Below are 22,814 nucleotides of genomic sequence, written 5' to 3' on the forward strand. Positions count from 1 at the left end.
AGTGTTCGGTGGCATAGGTATGGATGGGTTCAGGGTAAGACACTTTGTAAAAGAATGACTTAAATTCTGGGCAGTACAGTGATAGGTTCGTTCACAAGGGTCAGCAAGGACAAACAAACCCAAGTAGGCAGGGAGAATTTTTTTATTATTTTTTTATTATTGTATGTGTAGATGCGCCTGCCACAATGCACATGGCAGTCAAAGGACGGTTTTTTTTTTTTTTTTTATGTGGGTTCTGGAATTGAACTCAGGTCACTGACCCTGCCTACTGAGTTTTAGTCTTGTTTGAGTAGTGTCCCGAATTGGTTTCAAAACTTTCTTGTTAGGTACTTTTGTAGTATTATAAGCCTGTGTGTCTTTACTTCTGCGGCCATTTGTGCATGCTGTCTTGATGCACTATAGAGAGATGTAACATCTACAGCCTGCATTGTGACATCATCACATCACCTCGATGGAGAGCAGCCCTGACCCCTGACCATGTTTTTACGTGTTGACAATGGCCTGCTTTAACATGCCTGTTTGATCTAGTTAGAGGGCGGAAAATAGAGTCCAGTGCTTTGTAAGTTAATTGTGAGTTAGTAAGTTAGGTAAAATATATAATATGCAAACACATACCTGTTGTGCAAATAAGAAATAGAACACAGAGCCAGGCAGTGGTGGCACATGCCAGTAATCCCAGCATTTGGGAGGCAGAGGCAGGTGGATCTCAGTGAGTTCAAGGCCACCCTGGTCTACAAAGCAAGTTCCAGGACAGCCTGGTTGTCCCCTTATTCGTTTACCAACTACCCAGTCGGTTACACTAAATATTACCCCTTTTTCTTTAAACCACTTTTATGATGCCCCTTAACACAGCTTCCTTATTTTTAAACCAACTAGAAGCACAAGCCTACCTCTGAAGGGAACATTTGCAACTCTTAGTTGGTGTCATAGAGGTGACCTAAAGCGCCCCTAGATCCAACGTCAGCTTCTAGAGTGTGTGCACCTGTGTGCTGAGGGAATCCTAGACGTCTCCTAGCATATGAGGAGTCATGCTCACAAGCTGCGTGATTGGCTAGTGTTTCTGTGTCTGAGCTCCGCAGGACCTACCTCCGGTGCCAAGCAACAGTCCTAGCCGGAAGTGCTTCTGATCTTCAGAATAGCAATGCACGTTTGGAAGGGAAAAAAGGAAAATGCAGGAGATTGAAGAATGCTTACCGCTCTTATTCTTCCACTCAAGTGTAGTTACTGCGTGGCTTTGTGGTTTTGTTTTGTGTGTGTGTGTGTTTCCTTTTTTTCTCACTATTTTTTTTTTTACAAGACAGCATTTCTCTGTGTAGCCTGGCTATCACTAGACTAGGCTGGCCTGAACCTCACAGAGATCTGCCTGCTTCTGCCTCCAGAGTACTGGGATTCTTTTTGGCAACATGCAATTCACAAATCCTTTTAGTTGATTGGTTGATTTCAGGGGGTTTTGGATTTGTTTGTTTGTGTGTTTTGTTTTGTTTGTCTAGATACGGTTTCCCTGTGTAGTCCTCGCTGCCCTGGAATTCTAGCTGTAGAATTCTACCTATCTATATGTAGGCTTCAAACTCCCGCCTCTGCCTCCCAAGTGCTGGGATTAAAGGCATGTGCTGGAGCTAAATGTATGGGTCGCAACACCCAACTGTTGGTATTTTGGGTTTTTTTTTATTTGATTTTTTTAGACTCTTTCTGTAGTCCAGGTTTGAGTTGGACTCAAGGCGGTCCTCTTATCTCCTAAGTGCCAGTCACCATTACAAACACATTTTAACTGGTATGTTCTCGTTCATCAGTCAACAACCTGTATTGATGAAGGGCCACATAGTATGCTTGTTTGCTTTCCAGGTCAGGTGTCCTCTCACAGCTGCAGATAGTGTGAATGTGGTAATAGATGCATGTGGGGACGCTCCCACAAAACTGCATTTTCAACACCATGCAGTCTTAGGTGTGTTCACAGGCCACAGTTTGCTCACTCCTATTCAAATGTTTCCTCTTGACAAAATATACATAGTTTTGGGGAAAGTGGCAACATAGGAAAGGGATCACTTGCACCCTTAGCCCAGCTTTCCCCCAAGCTTCTTGTAGAGCAGCTGCACTACAGCATCGGAACCAGTAAATGTCATCAGCATACTGTGTGTCCTTAGCTCTGTACTGTCTGACATGTAGCCACCACCATCGGTTGGTGAACATCCAAACCTCTCCCATCACACAAAGGGAGGTTGTTCTCACTCTTATACCACTACCAAAGTATCTAATAAGAAAGCTTTGAAACCAATTCGGGACACTGCTCAATAAGACTAAAACTCAGTAGGCAGGGTCAGTGACCTGAGTTCGATTCCCGGAACCCACATAAAGAATCAGCTTCACAAAGCCGTCCTTTGACTGCCACATGCACTGTGGCAGGTGCATCTACACATACAATAACAAAAAAACTTTAAAAGAAAATCTTGATACCTAGCACTCCTACAGCTTGAGAATCCAAAGTCTAATTTCTGTCTCTGTCATTTTGACTTTGGAGGATATTTTGCAAATGGAGTCATGTAGAATGTAATTTGGCTTTATTTCACTCAGCCTTGAAATCCTTTTAGGGTGTTACATGGCTCGATAGTATTCCTTTTCTTTGCTGTGTGGCATTCCAAGGTATGGGTACTCCACAATTCATTTAGCCTTTTACCCATTGGAGGGCATGTTGCTTGTTTCAAAGTGTTCCTTTAAGGTGGTAGTGATCAAATCTTCTGTTTGAGTCAGTACAGAATATATATAGACCTTCAACTTCATGTGTGGTTCAGCTGTTGGGACAGACAATCTCCTCATTCCTTACAGACAAGTTTCCAGTTTGAATGTCATTCGTAATGGAGTGGTCCATCCATAGCCACGTTTACGTTTTTAATTGGGTCGTATCTATTATTTTAAAGCCTTGAACTCATTAAAATGAACTGATTTAAACCAAAGAGCATTGGTCTTCTGGGGGTTTCCAGGTCCTTCTTAGATTAACGGGAACATCGTAAACCTGTAGTTGAATTTTTGTTTTAATCTTTGGAGAAACAGAAACTTGGGTTCAGATCTCAAGGTTACCCCCTGCAGTTTTTGGACTGAGTGAAATCACTTAACTTTCTCTCTGTTAAAATAGCACCAGCCAGATCTTACAAAGTTACAAGAGCCTGTGAAATAGCCTAGACATGGAGAGAACCAAATAGATATGACTATAACATGAATAAGAGCATTGCCTTCAGTAATGTTGGGGGGAAATGACAGTTTTAGAATCAATTTTTTTTTAACAAGTCTGTTGCGAGGGTGCGGGACGGAGTAATGTTGCTGAAAACATTGCTTTTAAGACCCAGTGTTGCGGACAGGACGGGGAGTATTTCTGTGGGCTGAGGCGGATGACCTGTGTGGAGAACACAATACCAATTAGCAGACCTGTGAAGAAACCGTTTAAATCAACAATGTCTGTGCAACCTGCCATCTGCTTCCTGTTAAGCAGACTCCCCTTTTTCACATGGCTCCCCTGTTGATTTCCATGGCCCTGCTCTCTGCTTCTCCTGGCTTATCACCATCATTTTCTTGGCCTGGAGTGGAAGTTTCCCTAAGGATCCTCTCTCCACTGCTTTTTCCACGACTTCTTCCCTGGCAGTGTCCCACTCTACTTCATTCCTCAGAACCTACATCTGCGTCCCTCACCCTGACCTCCCTCCCTCATTTCCATCCTGCTGGCTGCACAGCTCGGTTGAACTCAGTATTTCCAAGACTGGGGTCATTTTTCTTCCTAAGATGGATTCTTTTTTCAACTCCCTCTTTCTATCCACAGACCCGCTGTCTTCTCAGGCTTCCTGCCTGTAAACTTAGCCTTGCTCCCAGGCTTCCATCTTTGTCACTTCCCCACCCTAACCTCCCAAACTGGTCCTGGTGGAGATTCTTCAATACCTTTGCCCCTTCCTCTCCTGTTTACATCTCCATCCCAGTTTTTAAATTGCCATACCCCTGTCCGTCTTCAGGTGTGTCGTGTGAGTCCTCCACAGCTCTCTGCAGGTTCCCTGAGGACTGCAGTGTCCCAAGATGTCCCTCTTTGTCTGAGCAGTAAAAGTCATATTTCCATTCCAGTATAAACCCCTATGCTTAGACCTGGAACTTAAAAAAAAAAAATGAAAAAAAGTTTGTCCTCAAAGTCAAACAGAAAGAAGTACTAAAAAGTGAACTTTTCAGTCCACAATATTTTGCTTTATAAAGTAACTAAGCATCTTAGAAATGTATCTTTCTATTTTCTGTCATTTTTCTTTATCAGACCTGCTTATGAGTTCCTTTCAGTATGTTTAATTATTTCTTGCAAGGTTTGTTAGTCCTGTGGTAGAAACACGATTTTTGTTTGACATATTTTCAAGCAGTATTGAATTTTTTGCTTGTTTCTAAGTGAGTGTGTGAACATGCATACATGCTTGCAAGTGCATGTGGTAGAGAGGCCAAAGATTGATGTCACGTGTCTTTCTTTTTTCTTTTCCTTTCCTGTTCTTTTTCTTTTTTTAAAAAAAAAATATTATTTTTATTGGTTTTTCGAGACAAGGTTTCTCTTTGTAGCTTTGGTGCCTGTCCTGGAACTAGCTCTTGTAGACCAGGCTGACCTCGAACTCACAGAGATCTGCCTCCCAAGTGCTGGGATCAAAGGTGTGTGTCACCACCGCCAGCTTCATGTGTCTTTCTTAATTGTTCTCCATTTTATTTCTGAGATAGGGTCTCTCCCATGAACCTGAGTCTCACTGATTGTCTAGACTGGCTAGTCAGTGAGACCCCAGGATCCGCCCATCTAACTCCCCTCCAGTACTGGGGATGAGCTGCAGATGGAGGCCACCATGCTAGCATTCATTTAGGTCCTGGGGATCCAGGATCAGGCACTCGTGCACAGCAAGGACATTACCCACTGAGCCACCCCTCCAGACCCTTAGAGAGCACTTTCCTTTGTCTAGGGAAGGCAGGGACCAGTTTTCCTTAAGACATCAATGACAGTCTATCTTCAGCCTAAGCAGAATCCCAAAGATGTCACTATCAGATTATTTGTGACTTTATGCTAATACATGACCTCTGTTCTTATGTCTGATACATAGCTCTCAGCACCCCATTCCTCTACCAAAGCAAATGATTGCACTCTGTTTGCCTCAAGTTTGTGCAGTTGACTTGTTTGGTGAGGTAAGAAGTTTATAGTAGGAAAGAAACACTTGTGGGATGGCGCAGGCCCTTCCGCAGAGGAGGAAGCAGGTGGTGGGAAGGACAACTGTGGAGCCGACAGGCGACCGAGGTCACCTGCAGCAACTCGTCTTTCCTCAGCCAGGCAAGTCCACGAAACTTAACACAATGTGCTCTCGAATCTCATGCAGATGGCAATCAGAAGCTGTTTCCCTGTGAAGTCTGTGGGAGATGCTTTGCAGCAGATGTCCTGGTAAACATAACGACGTTTTCTAGATGTGTTTCATTGGAGTCAAATGAACTGTCAAGTCAGCGAGGAGGCAATGGTGCCAAGATTAAAGACAGATGTGGAGAGGGCCTGGAGGAGAAGTACGTAACCTATGGCTGCCAGGCCTGGAGGACACTGAGGCAGGCTGATAATGCCACGTTCAGAAGTGACCCTATTAACCGCGGTCTCCCTGAACGCATGCCAATTGGAATGGTCTTGGCACAGACCTCTCTCTCTTGAGAGATTTTGGCTCTTCCGCCTTTTCTTTAAGCATCAAAAATTCAAATTTCAAGGCCAAAACACCAGGGAAATTAGCTGGTCGAGAGGAATGAGCATTGAATTTCAGGCATCTGGAAACTTGGCTCGTAGCTGCGAATTTGCCAGATTTGTCACTAATTCTGACAAGTCCTGCACCCTTCCTGTTTTCTGCCTTGCCACGTACACGGAACGCTCTGATTTCAAGGGGGTTTATACTGTTTGGAAAACTAATGCATGGATACAAGCCTGCTCCAAGATCTAATTTTCCAGATATAAACTAACTACATGTGTCAAGTTCCCAGGCTTTAAAGCTGAAAAAAGTTTGAATTATTTCAAACTTGAGGGGTGCGGGATGCAGGGGTGGGGAGTTCGGTTTCAAACAAATGGTAAACTGTAGTAATGTAAAGAGATAGTCAAGAGAGATAAATTCTTAAAAAGGAATTCTTAAGATGATAGTGTAATCATTTGGATATTTTTTAGACGATGAGATACTATATTGAACTTGCTTGATTTAGGGTTTGGACAAAAAGGAACCTCCAAAAATGAGGTTGTAGGTTTTGTTTTTCTGGGAAATTTTAGGAGCAACATGTCTGTCCTGCATAAATTGTGCCTGAGCTCCTGAAGCTAGCAGTGGAATAATACAGGCCTGTTGCGGTCCAGTGTCTACCAGTAACTTTCAGCTCACTGTTACCTTTGCCAGGTACACCGGGGAGGGGTTGAGACCTCAGGGGCTTCCTCTGGCTGGGGATCACTCAGTGTCAAGTATGCTTTACCTGCTCCTGAGTCTCACCCCTAAGCCTGTCTCTAGGCTGTCTCGACCACGTGATCCGATAACCTCTCCTGTAGTTTAACATGGAGGACTTGGAGGAGCACAGATCTTTGTAGAACTTGCATTTTGTGGATCTAGATGAAGTGACTTTGTAGGAGAGGGCAGAGACGCTCGCGCTGCGCCCTCCAGGCACTGTGACCCACCACATTAGTTGATTGCCCATTGCTGTGGCGGGAACCTCTAATCAAGAGTACTTAAAGGAAGAAAGGGTTTTCTTTGACTTATAACTCCAGACAGATAAAGCCCATCATGGCCACAAAAGCTTGGCCTGGTGGGGAATGCGTGGCAACAGGAGCCAGCTGATCACATTTTACCTAAACAGAGGACAGACTAAATGAACAGGAAATAGGCTGGCCACTGGTAATAGACTTTGCCCAGCAAGGCTCCACCCCTAAAGGTTCTTCTATAACATCCTCACACAGTGCCCCCAAATGGGACGTTTCTTATTCAAATCTCCATACTATAACTTTATGCAGGGATGCCAAGCAGTTCTGTGTTTTCCAGCTTTCCCTTTAGAATTCTGAGCATTTGAATTCTAAGCATTTTATGGCTGGAATAAAAAGCATGTAGCCTGATTTTTTTATTTTTTATTTTTTTTAGAATTCGAGATATAAAATCAAATTTAAAGTAACACTCTTTAGCTACTGTGTTAACTTTCTTTCACTATAACAAGATACCTGAGACAGTCACATTATAAACAGAAAAGATGACTTTTGTCCCCATTTTAGACATGCCATCTCATGAGAAGTTAGCCCCAATTTTCTGGTCCTACAGTTGTAGCAGTAAAAGCATAAAAGAGGCAAGACTTTTCCAAAACTCATAAGCAGGAAGCGAAAGAGAATTAGGAGAGGGGGCCCTAGTACCACAGTTCCTTGGAAGGACACACCCCCTGATGTTCAAAACTCCTCCCAGGACAAACTCATCTGGTTTTGCTGTCCTGCATTGAGACAGGGTCTCTCTGTATACCCCAGGGTGCCTTGAACTCACAGCCCTATTCCCTGGGCTTCCCTGGTACTAAAATAGAGGCCTGCACCTCCATTTCCAACTTAGACTTCACCTCTTAAAGGTCCACAAACATAGGCAATAAAGCGCCTTTTGCCTTTTCCTAAATACGGTATTGAGCTATGTCTGACATGACTGGGGAGAGCGGATGGATTTCCCGTAAGGTGGTCTAGAGTTAGAGAAGGAACTAAATTCTACAGACGCTAACCCATCACCATCCAGGAGGTTAAATATGTAGTCATGAAAACTTTGTGATCATACATTTTCCAAAGCGAATCCCTACCCTTCTCTGTCTAGGAAAGACACGGACCAATATGTAAAAAACTATTCAACAAAAAACGCAAACCCTTCAATTCCTTGAAGCAAAGATTACAGGGAACTGACATTCCCACTGTGATTAAGCCTCCTCAGTCCAAGGTATGCCAACGATTTCTTTACTTCTCAATATAGAAAGTACATTTAAGCTGGTTTCTTGGCTCTCTTATTTCATTTTTTGCTTGATAAGGCAGTGTAATGGAATTTAAATATAATCCACCTTTACTGTTTTCTGTATAATCTTACTTAGATTTCCAAATACATTTTAGATACTTTCCAGATGTAGTTGAAAGAATCCTGTTTACATTTTCATCGGAGTGCCTGTAAGTCTTGAAAGTGGCCTGGGAAGAAAGTTACCTTTTCCCCCCTCTGGGATAAGGTTTCACTGAACAGCTAAGGTTGACCGTGAACTGACTACGTAGCCCAATTAGCTTTAGGTTCATGATCCTGTAGCCTCAACTTCCCTAGTGCTGAGATGGCGGGTGTGTACCATACCAGTAAGAAAGTGACAATTAGGACCAGCAAGTACCCGCCACCAAGCCTGGACACTGGAGCTCAGTCCCCAGGGAACCACATGGTAGACGAACCGACTCCCACGTGCTGTAGTGCATATACATCCACACGCAAAAAATAGATTGATGAAAATGTGATCTCCTAACAAAAACGTAAGAAAGTCACCTTCAATCTTGCATCTGTCTTTCTCTGAAGTTTTCTGGTTTCATTGTTTCTCTGATTTTTATTATTATTACTATTATCATTATTATTATTATTTTGATCACTGCTACGACGGTGAATGATACTGCTGTCGCTTGCGGACTTTTTAAAATAGCTCTTTTGGGGAAAACTTTTTCTCTACCAAAAAAATTCTTTTCGTATTACACGACCCCATTTGCTATAAATCAAAACCTAGTTATTAAAAAAAAAATCTGTCGGTTGCTATGTAGCCAAGGGTAGTGGATGCTGGTTTGATTTTGTTTCTTACAGGTTCAACCCGTGAGGAAATCTAACTGGAGACAACAGCATGAGGACTTCATCAATGCGATTCGGTCAGCAAAAGAGTGCGCTCTAGCCATTAAGGAGGGCAGGCCCCTGCCCCCTCCACCCCCTCCAACCATCAACCCAGGTGCGTGGATGTTTGGCTTGCTTTTGGGGCCACGGTTGACTTTTAGCCACATTACAAAGCCAGTAATAATGATATCGAGGTAATTTTATCCATTATACAAGTAAATATATGCAGCACACATTATTACCCTTTGCTTCCAGTTCACAGAGCTTGCATGTTCCCTCCGGTCTGCCCCACCATGAGACATCGTCACACCCAGTAGGGTCAGTACCCACCTAAAGGGCACATCATTTGCGCCGTGACTGAGGAGCAGGAAGCTGTGCACAGTTCTACACCAGTTCTGCAGTGTCAGCAACACACAGCTCCGTGTTTGCGAGTGATCGTCTGACAAAGCTAGCTGTCTGAAGTCACATGATTTAAGTGGCTTCGCAGCTTTCTTTACTCTGAATGTTGTATTTTGAAAAGTTTCAAAACTATCAGAGGAAAGAATAGGACAATAATCACATGTCTTCTGAAGTCCAAGGATTGGGAACTGTTCTGCCTCTCTGTCTTTCTCTATGTCTCTGTTTCTGTCTCCTCTCTGTCTCTCTGTCTCTCTCTTTCTCTGTGTCTCTCTGTCTTTGTTTCTCTCTCTCTCTCTCTCTCTCTCTCTCTCTCTCTCTCTTTGTGTGTGTGTGTGTGTGTGTGTGTGTGTATGTGTTATTGGATCAGGTAACATACACACACACACACACACATACACACACACACACACACACACACACACACGAAGATCAGAGAACAACTTTTAGGAGTTCTTTCTTCCTTTCTACCGTGTGGGTCCTGGAGATCAACCCGGGTTACCAGACTTGGTGGCAGGCAGGCCCCTTTACCCACGGAACGATCTCAATGGTCCTGGAAGAAGTCTCTAAAAGTGAAGCTGTAGACAGCTTATCCTTGACATTATCAGCAAATCATCTCTTAAGCAAAACACAGGTTCACGCTGTCCAAGTTATTTGAAGAATGTTTCTGAGGTTCTCGCCACACACCCACCCAGCCAGAATCCAGTCAAGGTTCCAGCACTGCTTTCTGCTGTCTTTTCAGACAGTTTTCAATGTCCTGCGACACCTTTGCCCGATGATTTCGGCTTTCAGAATGCTGTCAGTGTGGATTTGTTTGTCTGTTAAGTCATATTGATGTTTAACTTGTCTCTCTGTTTCATCTTTCAACAAGCTGGAGGTTAGCACTAGAGACTCAGTTAAGTTCACTCTAATCTCTGATTTGCAAGTAGCTTTTCTCCTGTTTTGTATTGTTTTTGGACTGTAATGTGTTTAGTTCACGCACACAATTTTAAATTATGAACTACTTTTTCTTTTGTGGTCTGTTTTTCATGTTATAGTCAAAAATATCACGTTAACACTTATACCCTGTTTGGGGTTAAGGGTTTCGTGTAGCTCAGACTGGTTGCAAATTTGCTGTGTGGTCAAAGATGACTCTGAGTCTCTGGTCTTCCTTCCTCCACCTCCATCCCACGTTCTGGGATGACGGGCGAGCACCACACAACATAGCTCCCTGTGTTTCTTATTCTAAAGTTCTAGGATTTACTGGTAGGTGGTTGGTCTGTTTTGAGTTAGCATTTGTGTGTAATGCAAGGTAAGGCTCCTTTCTTACTCCTCTGTACATCAACAATCAGTTTCCTTATCTCTCTCGGTTGAAAAAACCATCCATAAGGGTGATAGCAAGTGAATGTGGGAAACATACCTAACATACATCAGGGCTTTCCACCTGTGGGCTGCAACCTCTTTGGCAAATCTCTATTTTCAAAAATATTTACATTGTGATCCATAGCAGAAACAAATGTAGGCACGAAAATGAATGTATGGTTGGGGATCACCACACCATGAGACACTGTATTAAAAGGTCACAGCACTAGGGAGGTTGAGAACCACACACATACATGATTCAGTGGGTCAAAAATGTTATCACGAAACCCAACACTTTTTAAAAGGCTATTCTTGCCCTCTTGAACCATTATTGTTTATTTTATTAAAAGTCACTTAGGGCCCAGCAAAGTAACTCAGTGTGTAAAGGTGCTTGTCATTAATCTTGATAATCTTTGTTCCATTCCTTGGACTCGACATGGTGAAAGGTGACTTTCACACATTCCCTATATGTTAGAGGAGGGCCGCTTGTTGGTTCCGGCTGTCTGGCTAGCTTAGACCCGAAATAATCACACAGAAAGTGTATTAATTAAATCACTGCGTGATCCATTAGTTCTAGCTTCTTATTGGCTAACTCTTATATTAATTTAACCCATTTCTAATTCATCTGTATTTCGCCATGTGGCTGTGACTTACCAGGTAAAGTTCCCAGGGTCTGTTTCGGGCGGCTCCACGGCTTCTCTGACTCGACCTCCTTTCTCCCCCCATTCCGTTTAGTTTTCCCCGCCTAGCTCTGTTCCCCTATAGCTCTGCTATAGGCCCAAAGTAGTTCCTTTCTTTATCAATGGGAATCACGGCATACAGAGGGAAATCCCACATCACTTATTCATACACACACAAATAAGTAAATCTACTCTCAAAAAAATTTTAAAGTCAAGTAACTGTCCGTTTGAAAGTTCCGTCTCTCTATTCCATGCTGCTCATCTGTGTCTGTCCTTGTGCCAGTACAGCTCTAGTTTGGTTACCATAGTAGTAAAATAATTTTTTAAATCAAAAATTGTGAATGTCACAGACACAAAAAGCTTTTTTGGCTATTTGGGCTCTTTTGTCATTCCATATAAATTTTAGGATTCTCCCCCCTATTTCTACAAAAAACATCACCTTAGGGGCTGGAGAGATGGCTCATCTGATAAGAGTGATTATTGTTCTTCCAGAGGCCCCGGGTTCAATATCCAGCAGCTACTTGCTCACAACCTTCTGTATCTCCAATTCCGGGAAGCTACAGAACCTCTTCAGGCACCTGCCCTCACGTGGTGCACACACAGACAAGCAGGCTGTCTTAGGACGCTCCTGGTGTTGTGATAAGACAACAAGTCCAAAGCGGTTTAAAGAAGAAAGAGTTTATTGGTGCTTACGATTTCAGAGGGCTAGAGTCCGTGGCCATCAAGACAGGGAGCAAGGCAGCAGGGAGGCAGCCATGGCGCTGGAACCGTACCTGGGAGCTTGTATCTTGACCCACAAGTACGAGGCAGAGAGAGCTAATTGGGAATGGCACAGGCTCTTGAAACCCCAAAACCCACACCCAGTGACTCACCTCCTTCTAACAAGGCCACACCTCCTCTGACAAGGTCACACCTACTAACCCTTCCCAAACAGTCTCTCCAGAAGAAAACCAAACATTCAAATATCTGAACATATGGGGGCCATATTTATTCAAACCAACACACGAATACACACACACATACATGAAAAGCAAGCAAAAACGTTTTGAATGCCACTTTGAAATTCTAAAAGGGATTTTACTGAACCCATAGATGACTTTGGGTAATATTGTCATTTTAACAATATTGTTTTCCACTGCGCGGGCACAAAAAAATGGCTTTGTATTTATTTTTTTTTCTATTTCTTTCACCAATGTTTTCTGCGCAAAAGTCTTTTGCTTTCTCATTTAAATTTATTCATAAGTTTTTATCCTTTTTGATTTTATAGAAAATGGAATTCTTAGCTTTATTTATTATTCATTGTTTGCATAGACAAACTGCAGCTTAGTTTTGGTAGGTATATCAACTACGTATCCTGTAACTGTTGAATTTATTCATTAGCTCTAGCATTGCTTCTGTGGAATCATTAGCATTCTGCATCCATGCCGTCTGCAAGCAGATAACGTTACTCTCCCTTATACTTGTATCTTTTTTATTTCCCTTTCATGCATACACTGTGCCTAGCACCTCCAAGACTAGTTAGACACCGGGGCAAAAGCAGCTGTTCTCACCTTGTCTCTATTTGGTGCAGCACCGCCAGTAGGGTGGTGGTCACCCTGTAAAGCCAAAAATAATAGCATTCTTGGTAGGATTCTGATGTGTGAAGTGAAATGAATGAAACAAAGGCACAAAGTTGAATGAGGAGAATAAAAATATTTTTCAGGTTTTCATACAAGAATAGATGTGATAGCATGTGAAGATATATGGAGGTTGCTACAGGAACCATTAAAAGTATTGTGGTATACCTAGTAAGAGTTACATCAGGTATGACATATGGGGGTGGTGGCAGAGAGTATATGAGATAAACACACATGGCAAGATGCAGGTTGGGCAAATGCTCATACATGGCTTACTACTCCAGGTAAAGATGACACTGCCAAGCTGGGTAATAAAGCAAGAGCCAACAGCATGCTCTTCAGAAGAAACACACATTAAGGACAAAATCTAAAAGCCTGGGGAAAGATTCAAACAATAATCATAGAACCAGAGTATCTGCCAGCATCAGGCAAAACAAACTTTAGGGCAAGTGTGAATAGAAACAATGACTCAAAAGTTAGTCATTAAGAAGACCTATATGCGTACTCTTGGTGCTTCTAAGAATGTAAGACAAAACTTGACTAAACCGGAAAGAGATAAATTCACAGTTCAGTTACATCCAGACACTTTGCCATTCATATCATAATAACTAATAGACTGAACCACAGGAAAATGAGTAGAGCTACAGAGTATGTGAGCAACGGTATCAACCAGTCTGACCTCACTGCCATCAATGGTCATCAGAGGACAGACAGGCAGAGCGGAATCCATACTTCCTTCAGGTACACAGAAACATTCATTATATACAGGCCTGAAGGCAGCTTCAGGACTCTTAATTGAAGTCACACAGAATGTATTTTCTGACCACAGTCAAATTAAATTAGAAATTAATGAAAAGAATGTATCTGGAAATTTTCCAAGTATTTAGAAATAGTGAGTCATTTCTAAACAGCCCTTGAATCTAAGAACAAATCTCATGTTGAATTAGAAAATACTTTAAGTGAATGATAATGAAAACTTCGAAGTTATAGGGTCTTGGCCTATATACTGATAAAGTTTTGCTTTAAAAGTTAAAATACGAACAAACTAACCCAAATTTAAAAAGGATAATAAATGCAATTTATTATAGAAACAAAATATTTTAAAAGCATTTGGTCATCTTAAAAGAGCAAAACTGACAAAGTGTAACACTGTACATCTTAAAAACAAAACAGAAAATCTCTCAGCAATTGGAAAATAAGAGGTAATTTCTCCCATAAAGGGAATCTTTGAAAAATCTCTATCTCTTATCACACTCAATGGTGACAAACTGAATACATTCCCACTTAGCTCGGGGGGAAAAAAGCAAGAATGTCCATCCTGTCCACTTTTGTTAAACATGCTGGAAATAGTACCCAGAACAAAAAGACAAAATTCAATATATAATCATGTACTATACACACATGTAACATATATCATGAAGACTGAACTGTAGAAGTAAGGCTATCTGAATCACAAACTGTAATCACTAAAGAGGAAATACAGAAAACTCTTCTAGATGCTAGAATTAGAGAAAATTCAGTACATTCTGTACTTCTGTGGTCTATGCAGAAGCTATTAAATACGAAATTAAAAACAACACTTACAATAACATAAACATGTTAAACACTAGGGATATAGTTGACAAAATTTGTGCAGAAGTGTAAAATAAAAAAACAGTATACTCCTTCGAGGAATCAAAAAGGACCAAAATTAATAGAAAGACTTACCATTTTCATGGCTTAAGAGACTCAGTAGTGCGTTGTGATGTCAACTCTACCCACATTTCTCTATGGTTTCAATTTAATTCCAATAAAAGTAACTGCAACTTGTCTTTGCCAAGTAGGCGTTGACCAGCCAACTCTAAAAGCATGTGAAAATTGGAAGGATCTGGAACAGGCAAGCTGGTGGCGGAGGGGGGGCCCATAAAACACAGGACTTACGTTCTCTTATTGTCAAGACTTGCTATAAACACAACATTCGTGGCAATGTGATGCTGGAAGGCCAGTTGAACAGAGCATGAAGCCTTCTAGAGAATCACCCCTAAGCATGCTTGGTTTTCTTTTAAAGTCCTTTCTGGCTAACCTTGATATAAACTGAATTCATCCAAGAGAAAAGAAAGTCAGTTGATAAAATGCCACCATAAGATTGGACTGCAGGCAAGTCTGGAGTGCATTTTTATTGTTTGTTTTTGTTTGAGACAGGATCTCACTATATAGCTTTTGCAGTCCTGGAACTCATTATGTAGACCAGACTGGCCTCGAACCCCTAGAGATCTGCCTGCCTCTGCCTCGTGAGTGCTGGGATTAAAGACTCGGGCTACTATGTCTGACTTGTAGTGTATTTTCTTCGTTAGTGATGAAGGTGGGAGGATCCAGTCCATTGTGGTGTGCCACCACTGAGCCTGTGGTTCTGTAAGAAAGCAGGCTGAGCAAGGCATGAACAGAAAGCCAATTAGCAGCACCTCTTCATGGCCTCCGTGTAGGCTCCTGCTCCAGGTTCCTGCCCTGCTCGAGTTCTTGCCCAGACTTTAATGATGAACATTGCTGTGGAAGTATAAGCAAAATAAACCTTTTCCTCCCTAATATGCTGTTTGGTCATGGTGTTTCATCACAGCAATAATAACCCCAAAACAGAATGCCAATTGGAGAGAAGAGTAGTTTTATCAAGAAACATTGCTGGGAAACTGGATATCGATTTGAAAAAAAAATAAGATCTTATACTTTGTATAACAACTAATTCAAAATAGATCATTGAAGTATAACAAGTATTAAAATTAGAGACATAGTAAACTAAACTTGGTCAACAATGATAGCAAGGCTAAAAGAGCTAGCCAACTGGGAGTGGTGGCACATGCATGTCATTGCTAAGGCAGGAAGATTCCAAGTTAGAACCTGGGCTACAAAGTGAGAACCCATTTCAAAACAACCCCAGCAAAGGGTTTGGATAAAAAATGGCTTTATCAAGATTAACAATTGCTTTATGAGATATTGTAAAAATAAGATAAAGACAATCTAGAGACTGGTAGCAAATACTTACAATGCATCTGAGGATGGTCTCATAGTTTTTTGCTTTGTTTTGTTTGGGAGTGTTTTGTTTTTTTGCTTTTTCCACTTTTTCTTGAGAAGTTTTCTCTCTGTAGAAAAGGCTGTCCTTGAACTCAGAGGTTTGCCTTGCCTGTCTCTCCTTGAATGCTGGGATTAAAGGCGTGCACCACACGACCCAGTTGGCTCATGTTAAGACAATATAAACAATACTTACAATTCACCATAAAAGGACAAGAGATGTCATCAAATACTAACTGACAATCACATAAAAACGTACTTAACACTAGTTTCACTGTGCAAATTAAGGCCACAATAAAATGCTATGGCTTATTCTTCTAATTTGCTTTATGTTGCCGTGATAAACATGACTACCAAAGGAAACCTGGGGAGGGAAGGGCTCATTACATCATATAGGTCAAGGGAAGCCAAGGAGGGAGTTCAAGTGGAAACCCTAGAGAAACGTTGTTTACTGGCTTGCTCCTGGTGGCTCACATACAATCCAGGACCACCCAGGGGTGGTATCACCCACAGTGGGCCAACCCATCTTAATCCCACATTAATCAAGAAAATACCCCGTAGACTTGCCTACAGGCCAATCTGATGGAGGCATTTTCCCAGATGACCCCCGACTTCTACCAAGTTGACAAAAATCCAGCTCAACCAACTCTTTGTCAACTTGACACACAAATACATTATTATTAAGCCATAATCTTCCCTTCAATGTTTATTCTAAGACCTCATGTTTATATCACAATATAAAGCATAATATAACTTTAAAAGTTCAAAGTCTTTTAAAATGTTCAAAGTCTCATAGCCACGAATTCCTGTAAAACCCCAAATAAGTTGCATACTTTATAATTCCAAGGTAGGGAGAGCCAGGGAAGAATTACCATCAGATCTAATCAAAACAAAGTCTATCAGTATTAAAAAAAAAAAATTCAATGCCCAACATCTGGAACTCACTCAAGATCTTTTGGGCTCCAAAAGGCTTGAATAGTTCCACTTGCCGAGCCCTGCCGTCCACAGCACACAGAGTGTACTTTCAAGGATAGACTGGCTTCACTCCACTATCTTCAGTGGTCATCTCCCAGCCCTGGCATTTTCATTACATTGGCGTCTTCATAGGAACTGAGACTGTACCTTCACCAATGGCCTCTCCTAACTTCTCAGTGCTAAGTCTCAGCTTCTCTCCGTGAGCCCTTCAACCCTGCAGTTTCCAGGCAGTCAGGAAAAGAACCACGTAGGAGATCCTTACACATTACCAAGTTCAGCAGCCAGTTTAAGGTGCAGCTTTGGACTCCTCTGGACCCCAGCTTCTGTGTGCTGTCCCTGAGGAAATATTTCTGAGAAGATTTCACCTCAGTGATGTTGGTCTCTTCCTAATCACGACTGATTTCTCAACCCTAATTAACCAGTATCAATTGTCCAAGTAAAGCAAAGGTTTCACTTCAGTGGTGTTGGTTTCTCGCTAATCACAGCTTATTCTTCCCTGCGGAGAGGACAAGGAGCCACAGATTCTAAATTCAACCCTACCACACCTACAGGCCCAATAGTCTTTGCTTCCCTCTGAATCTTTGTAAGCTAGGCCTCCATTGTCTCCATTTCTTGCAACTCATATCTTCCAAACTACCACAGAACAGCCCCTTTAAGCTTTTAGCCCTAAGGAGATTTTTTTGGCTCAACGTTCCAAACACTTCCACAATCCTTCCCAAAACAACATCATTATATCTGTCACAGCAAAAGCCCAGTCTCGTGTACCAATTTCTGTTCTAGTTTGTATTCTATTGCTGTGGGAAAAAAATACTGACTAGGACCAGCTTAGGGATGATAGGGTTTATTTGGCTAGCATGTTCCAATCACAGCGTGTCACTGCTGCAAGTAAGGAAAGGAACTCAAGACAGGAATCTGGAGTCAGGAACTAAATATGGTGCCACAAAGGAATGCTGATTGCTGGCTTGATCCTCAAGGATCACTCAGCTTGCTTTCTTTTTATACAACCCAGGATCACCTATATAGAGGTGCCCACAGTGGGCAGGGCCCTCCCGCATCCGCCCTCCCACATCAATCATGACTGAAAACAAAATGACCCATATACTTGCCTACAGGCCAATCTGATAATGGCATTTTCTCAATTGAGGGTTCCTTTTCTCAGATCATTTGTGTCCCACTAGCACAACACTCAGATGTATTAACTAAATTGAAGCCTGACAATTGGCTAGAATGCATAGCACCTAGAAGTCACATGTGAATGAAAGGATAAAAGAGTGCAGTCACTTTTCCCTGTTTCCTGTCATATGCTTAACCTGCACAACAATCCTACTTTCAGACATTTATGCAAAGAGTTAAAATCTACACATACAAGAGTCTTACGGTCACATTTATTGATATAATATAAACTGGAATAACTGAAAATGCCCGCCAACCAGCATGAAGGAAAGAAAACAAGCTGTGAAAAATGTACAAATAAAATCTACTCAAGAGCATTGCTATAAACACAGCAAGATGGGTTATCTATTACCAAAACTACAGTAAAACTTGTCTATAGCGACAGGGAAATCCATCAGTGACTTGACTGAGGCTCCACCAGTAGAAGGATGTCTGAAATGGGGCATGAGAAAAATGGGGGGGGGAATAAATGTTCTGTATTTTAATTAGAATGCTTACTCAAATGCATGCCTTTGTCAAGGCTTACAAAACCGCTAACTTAAAATATATTCATTTTACTATGTATGTTCCTCTTCCAGAAAGTTCCCTTGAAAATGTCTAAAAACAAGCCATAGTGTAACCATACAATAAATAGCCTCCCAAAACTCAAATCATTTGAACTACTATACCAGAACATAATCTTACTAATTGCTTTATTTTTTGCTCTATACTAATGAAAATGTAGCTGAAAATAATGTATCATCTTAATACGTTTAATGTAAAAGCATATGTATACCAAGAACTAGAGAATATTTCTTTGTATGTGCATGCGTGTTCATGTGGGTGTGCCGATGCATGTGTGCCCATGGACATGCACATGGGTGTGGAAGCCAGAAAGTAAACTCAGTTGTGCTCAGGAACACCATCTACCTCCTTTAAGATAGCCTTCCGTTGGCCAGATGCTCACTTATTAGAGTAGACCTTCTGGGCAGTGAGCCCCAGGAAATCCTCCTGTCTCCACGCCTGCACTGTTGAGATTACTGTTTTTTTTTTTCAGTACTTATCTGCGGTTGGGGGAGGGGGGATCAAATTCAGTCCATTGTACCTACAAGGTAAGTGTTTTACATTCAAAGTCATCCACACAGAACAATGCAAACCTCTTCGGAGAAGCGCTTCATTTGAACACGAGAAGTTGTGTGTTGATGGCTACCTTATTTAATGACATGAACCCATGTCTGCAGTGCTCCCTGAGTTTCTTTCCTTACCCAGTAGGCTCTAAAATGACAGGATTATTATTGCTCCAAATATAAATTCCCTTTGCAGGTCTCATCACATGTTAGATTAATTTTCTTTCTCTCAGAGTTTTATGCTAAAATACAAATTTTATAATTAAATTTCTTATTATATGCACTTAACAATACTTCACAATAGTGTATTTTCATTGCAATTTGATTATATTGCCTGTGCAGGGATTTTATATTAACCAGAATTCCTAGACTTATGTACTAGAAAATTTATATGCACATACAAGGAGAGTTTTATATATAATATGAGCTAATATGCATGAGTTTGCAAGCAATTTCTTTTCACTTGTCAGCATGAGTCCCCATTTTTATGACTCAGTTTTCATGACCTCTATATATGTATTCTAGTTCTTACTGAATTAACCAAGTCTGCTAATTATTCGAATCTCCAGATCATTGCAGCATTTTATAAGAGGAATGCTATATAATATTTAGGATTGGGATCATTCTGTGGCTCGTGAACCAGTGGGTAGTGCTTCACAGGCTGCATAAGGATCTCAATGTAATTTTGCATTTAAAAATATTCTTTATTCTTCTACTTTAATTTTATATGAGTCCCAGTCGCTATCTTTCCCATAAGAATCCTTCTGTAGTCCAACTTTTAAACTCACCACCCATGCTAGAAGGGTTAGCATGCTAGGCTTTGAAATAATTTTGAACTTATTTTCAATAGAAAGGATTAGGATGAAATGTATTTTTGTGAGCTCATTATTAATAAAGGACGAAGATTGCTCAGTTTGAGACTAGGATAGAGCATGTAGCTGTGACATACCATGTTCAGATGTCTGCCACCAAAAAAAAAAAATGCCTTTCCTTTCTCAGAATATTTGAAATTCAATGTAAATGCAAACAGCAAGTCCAAATACTCAGTCACGGGACCTTTTCTTACCTGTACAATTCTCCCATGACCAGGCTTCTGGTTCCTTCTAGGGGTCTCAGGAGACGTAGTGTTCCCTTACCAATTGGAAAGTGTGTTCGCCTCATTATCTCAGGGACTTTGCCTGGCAAGGAAATATATTCAAAGGTTGTTGCTTCTGTGGCAGTATGCAGCGAGACACTCCCAGAAGGGTAGCAATGACCAGATGGACGAGTGGAACTCAACAATGCCTAGTCATCGTCTTTGGCCTACCCGAGTAGCATTTATAGAAGCAACATGTCTACTTTAAGGCTTGGTGTCCTACCTGGAAAAAGCGAGAAACAACCACCATGCGGAATGCCCATTTCTAGATGGTTTTTCTACAGGGCTGTGAACAAGGCCTGAACAATCTCAGCACACTGTGGTTTCTAAGCATTTGCCCTCTTGGTTAGCAGCTGGAAGCATGGCTTGCTGGGCTTGTTTCCATACAGCAGAAGCCAGCATTTATAACGTTCTCGGATGTGCCGCCCTTCCCACTGGGCCAAACCCTTGTGTGGATTATCTATTAACTTTCACAAAACCCCGATGAAACAGGTGGTGTGGCTGTGCTGAGGAGACGGGGACCTATGTAAGTTGAGCAACTTTTCCAAGTCCATCCACATAGCAAGTGAAGAACTTGAGTCAAAACCAGTCAGACAGGCTCCAGAACTAAGTTCGTCTTTCTTAAGGCTTTCCAGTTGTTGGTGGTGTTTTTCTTAAAGCCATTTATCACTGTGTGAAATTTTCATTTATTTTTGTTTCTGCACCCAGATACACAGTTCTCAACTGCAGAGATATTGCATCTCCATCTAAAAAGCAATGCATGCACGATAGTAGGCATTGAATGAATGATTAGTATCGCTTTCTTGAGTGGAAAATCTGAGGAATAGCTACCAGATCACTCCTAAACGCTGATAATTTTTACATTGAAGGAGTATCCATTTTAGGAAGCAGTTTGTTCAAGCAGAGAAAGCTCTTGAAGCTGCTTAGAGATAGGGCTTTAAAAAAAAAAACAGCTTCTCTTTAAAGACATGGCTGTCCACGGAGGAATGTTGACTATTCGATAATGTAAACGTCCACCCTGAGTGTAAGGCTGATGCAGCTCAGACCCTTTCTGGGAGGAAAATCTTCATGTCACTCATATCCCTTAAAGAAGCCTAAGTCAAGAACAAAGCTAACGCTAATCCCCGAGTGCTTAGAGAGGCTAGGCACAAGCTCGGTTTTGCTTATGAGAATCTCCATGTTATAAGACGACCTCAGATCTTTCTCGGTTCCCATGTCTTTCACCAGCCAGTTGTATCTGATAACGGCACATGAAAGAAAATTTGACAAGGTGTTATACAGAACCACAGACAATCTAGGGTCACCAGAAGCTGCCTGGGGTTTGCCTGGGAAGCCGAAGTCATTGCTAAAGCTACTCTCCCATTGCCCTTTCTTGTTTGGTCTTCAATGTTTGACCCCCTACCAACTTTTATCCTTTTCTCTTTTTATAATTTCCCTTCCTGTATATGTTGTTTGTGTCCTTACAGAAGTGGAGGGGGGGGAGATCTGGCCACTGCAAAAGACCTTCTTGTTGCTAACAACACTGTGATGTTGGAGCTCAACCTCATTCCCTAAACTCACATTTAGAAACCAAATAGTATCTCTCTGTAACTCTATAGGTCTCAACAACCTTTGTCTCAACTAGTACCATACCTACCTAGGCTTCTGGGTCGTCTATGTACTTCCTTACCATAGAAAATTGTGTGCTGGGCTTAGGAAGTCTACACAAAGCTGTAATTTTAGAGTTTCTAAATAGAACTAATCTAGTATCTGAAAAAGATACTATGTAAACATTTTAAAGGAACATTCTTTTTTAATTTTTTTCCATTTTGCATACCAATCCCAGTTCCCCCTCCTTCCCCTTCTTCCATTCCCCACCTCTCCCCCCAATCCCATTTCTCCATCCACTCCTCAGAAGAGGTAAGGCCTACCTTGAGGAGTCAGCAAAGTCTGGCATACCAAGCTGAGTATCTCCTGTATCAAGGCTGAGCAAGGTATCCCTCCATAGGGAATGAACTCCAAAAAGCCAGTTGATATACCCGGGATAAATCCTGATCCCATCGCTAGCCCCCCCCCCCCAACAGATCAAACCACATAGCTGTCACCCACATTCAGAGGGCCTAGTCCGATCTTAAAGGGATAGTCTTAAATGAAATAAGTACCTCGGGAGCACTTTTTTCCCTGCCATGTCTTTATTTAAGTGTCTCCTTTTGGACTAGGCTGTCTCCAACCAGAGTCTGGGACCTTGTTCTTCAGAGTTCGCACTCCATCTAATTTATTTCCTACAGTTCCATTCCGCAGTGGTTTCTGAAATGTTAATCGTGGCTTGTCGGTGTGTTCTTATCCAGATTATATTCAATGCCCATATTGTATGAGGAGGTTTAATGAGACTGCTGCCCAGCGACACATTAATTTCTGCAAAGATCAGTCTTCCCGACGCGTATTCGATCCAGCCCAAACAGCAGCTAGGCTGGCATCCAGAGCTCAGGTAAATATCTTTCCTCTAGCTGTGGGCTTTG

General features: G+C 41.7%; 1 protein-coding gene across 1 annotated transcript in view; it reads left to right on the plus strand.

Annotated features, from left to right (window-relative positions):
• The window catches only part of Zc2hc1b (zinc finger C2HC-type containing 1B), a 53,217-nt gene that overhangs the window by 1,088 nt on the left and 29,315 nt on the right, over nucleotides 1-22,814 (plus strand). Inside the window, exons 2-5 of the mRNA XM_048425357.3 lie at nucleotides 5,364-5,425; nucleotides 7,827-7,946; nucleotides 8,829-8,967; nucleotides 22,644-22,783. Coding sequence (XP_048281314.1) covers nucleotides 5,364-5,425; nucleotides 7,827-7,946; nucleotides 8,829-8,967; nucleotides 22,644-22,783 — 461 coding nt within the window. The remainder of the gene's footprint in view (nucleotides 1-5,363; nucleotides 5,426-7,826; nucleotides 7,947-8,828; nucleotides 8,968-22,643; nucleotides 22,784-22,814) is intronic.

Source organism: Myodes glareolus, chromosome 1, assembly GCF_982192425.1.
Source record: "Myodes glareolus chromosome 1, mMyoGla1.1, whole genome shotgun sequence".
Taxonomy (NCBI): Eukaryota; Metazoa; Chordata; class Mammalia; order Rodentia; family Cricetidae; genus Myodes; species Myodes glareolus.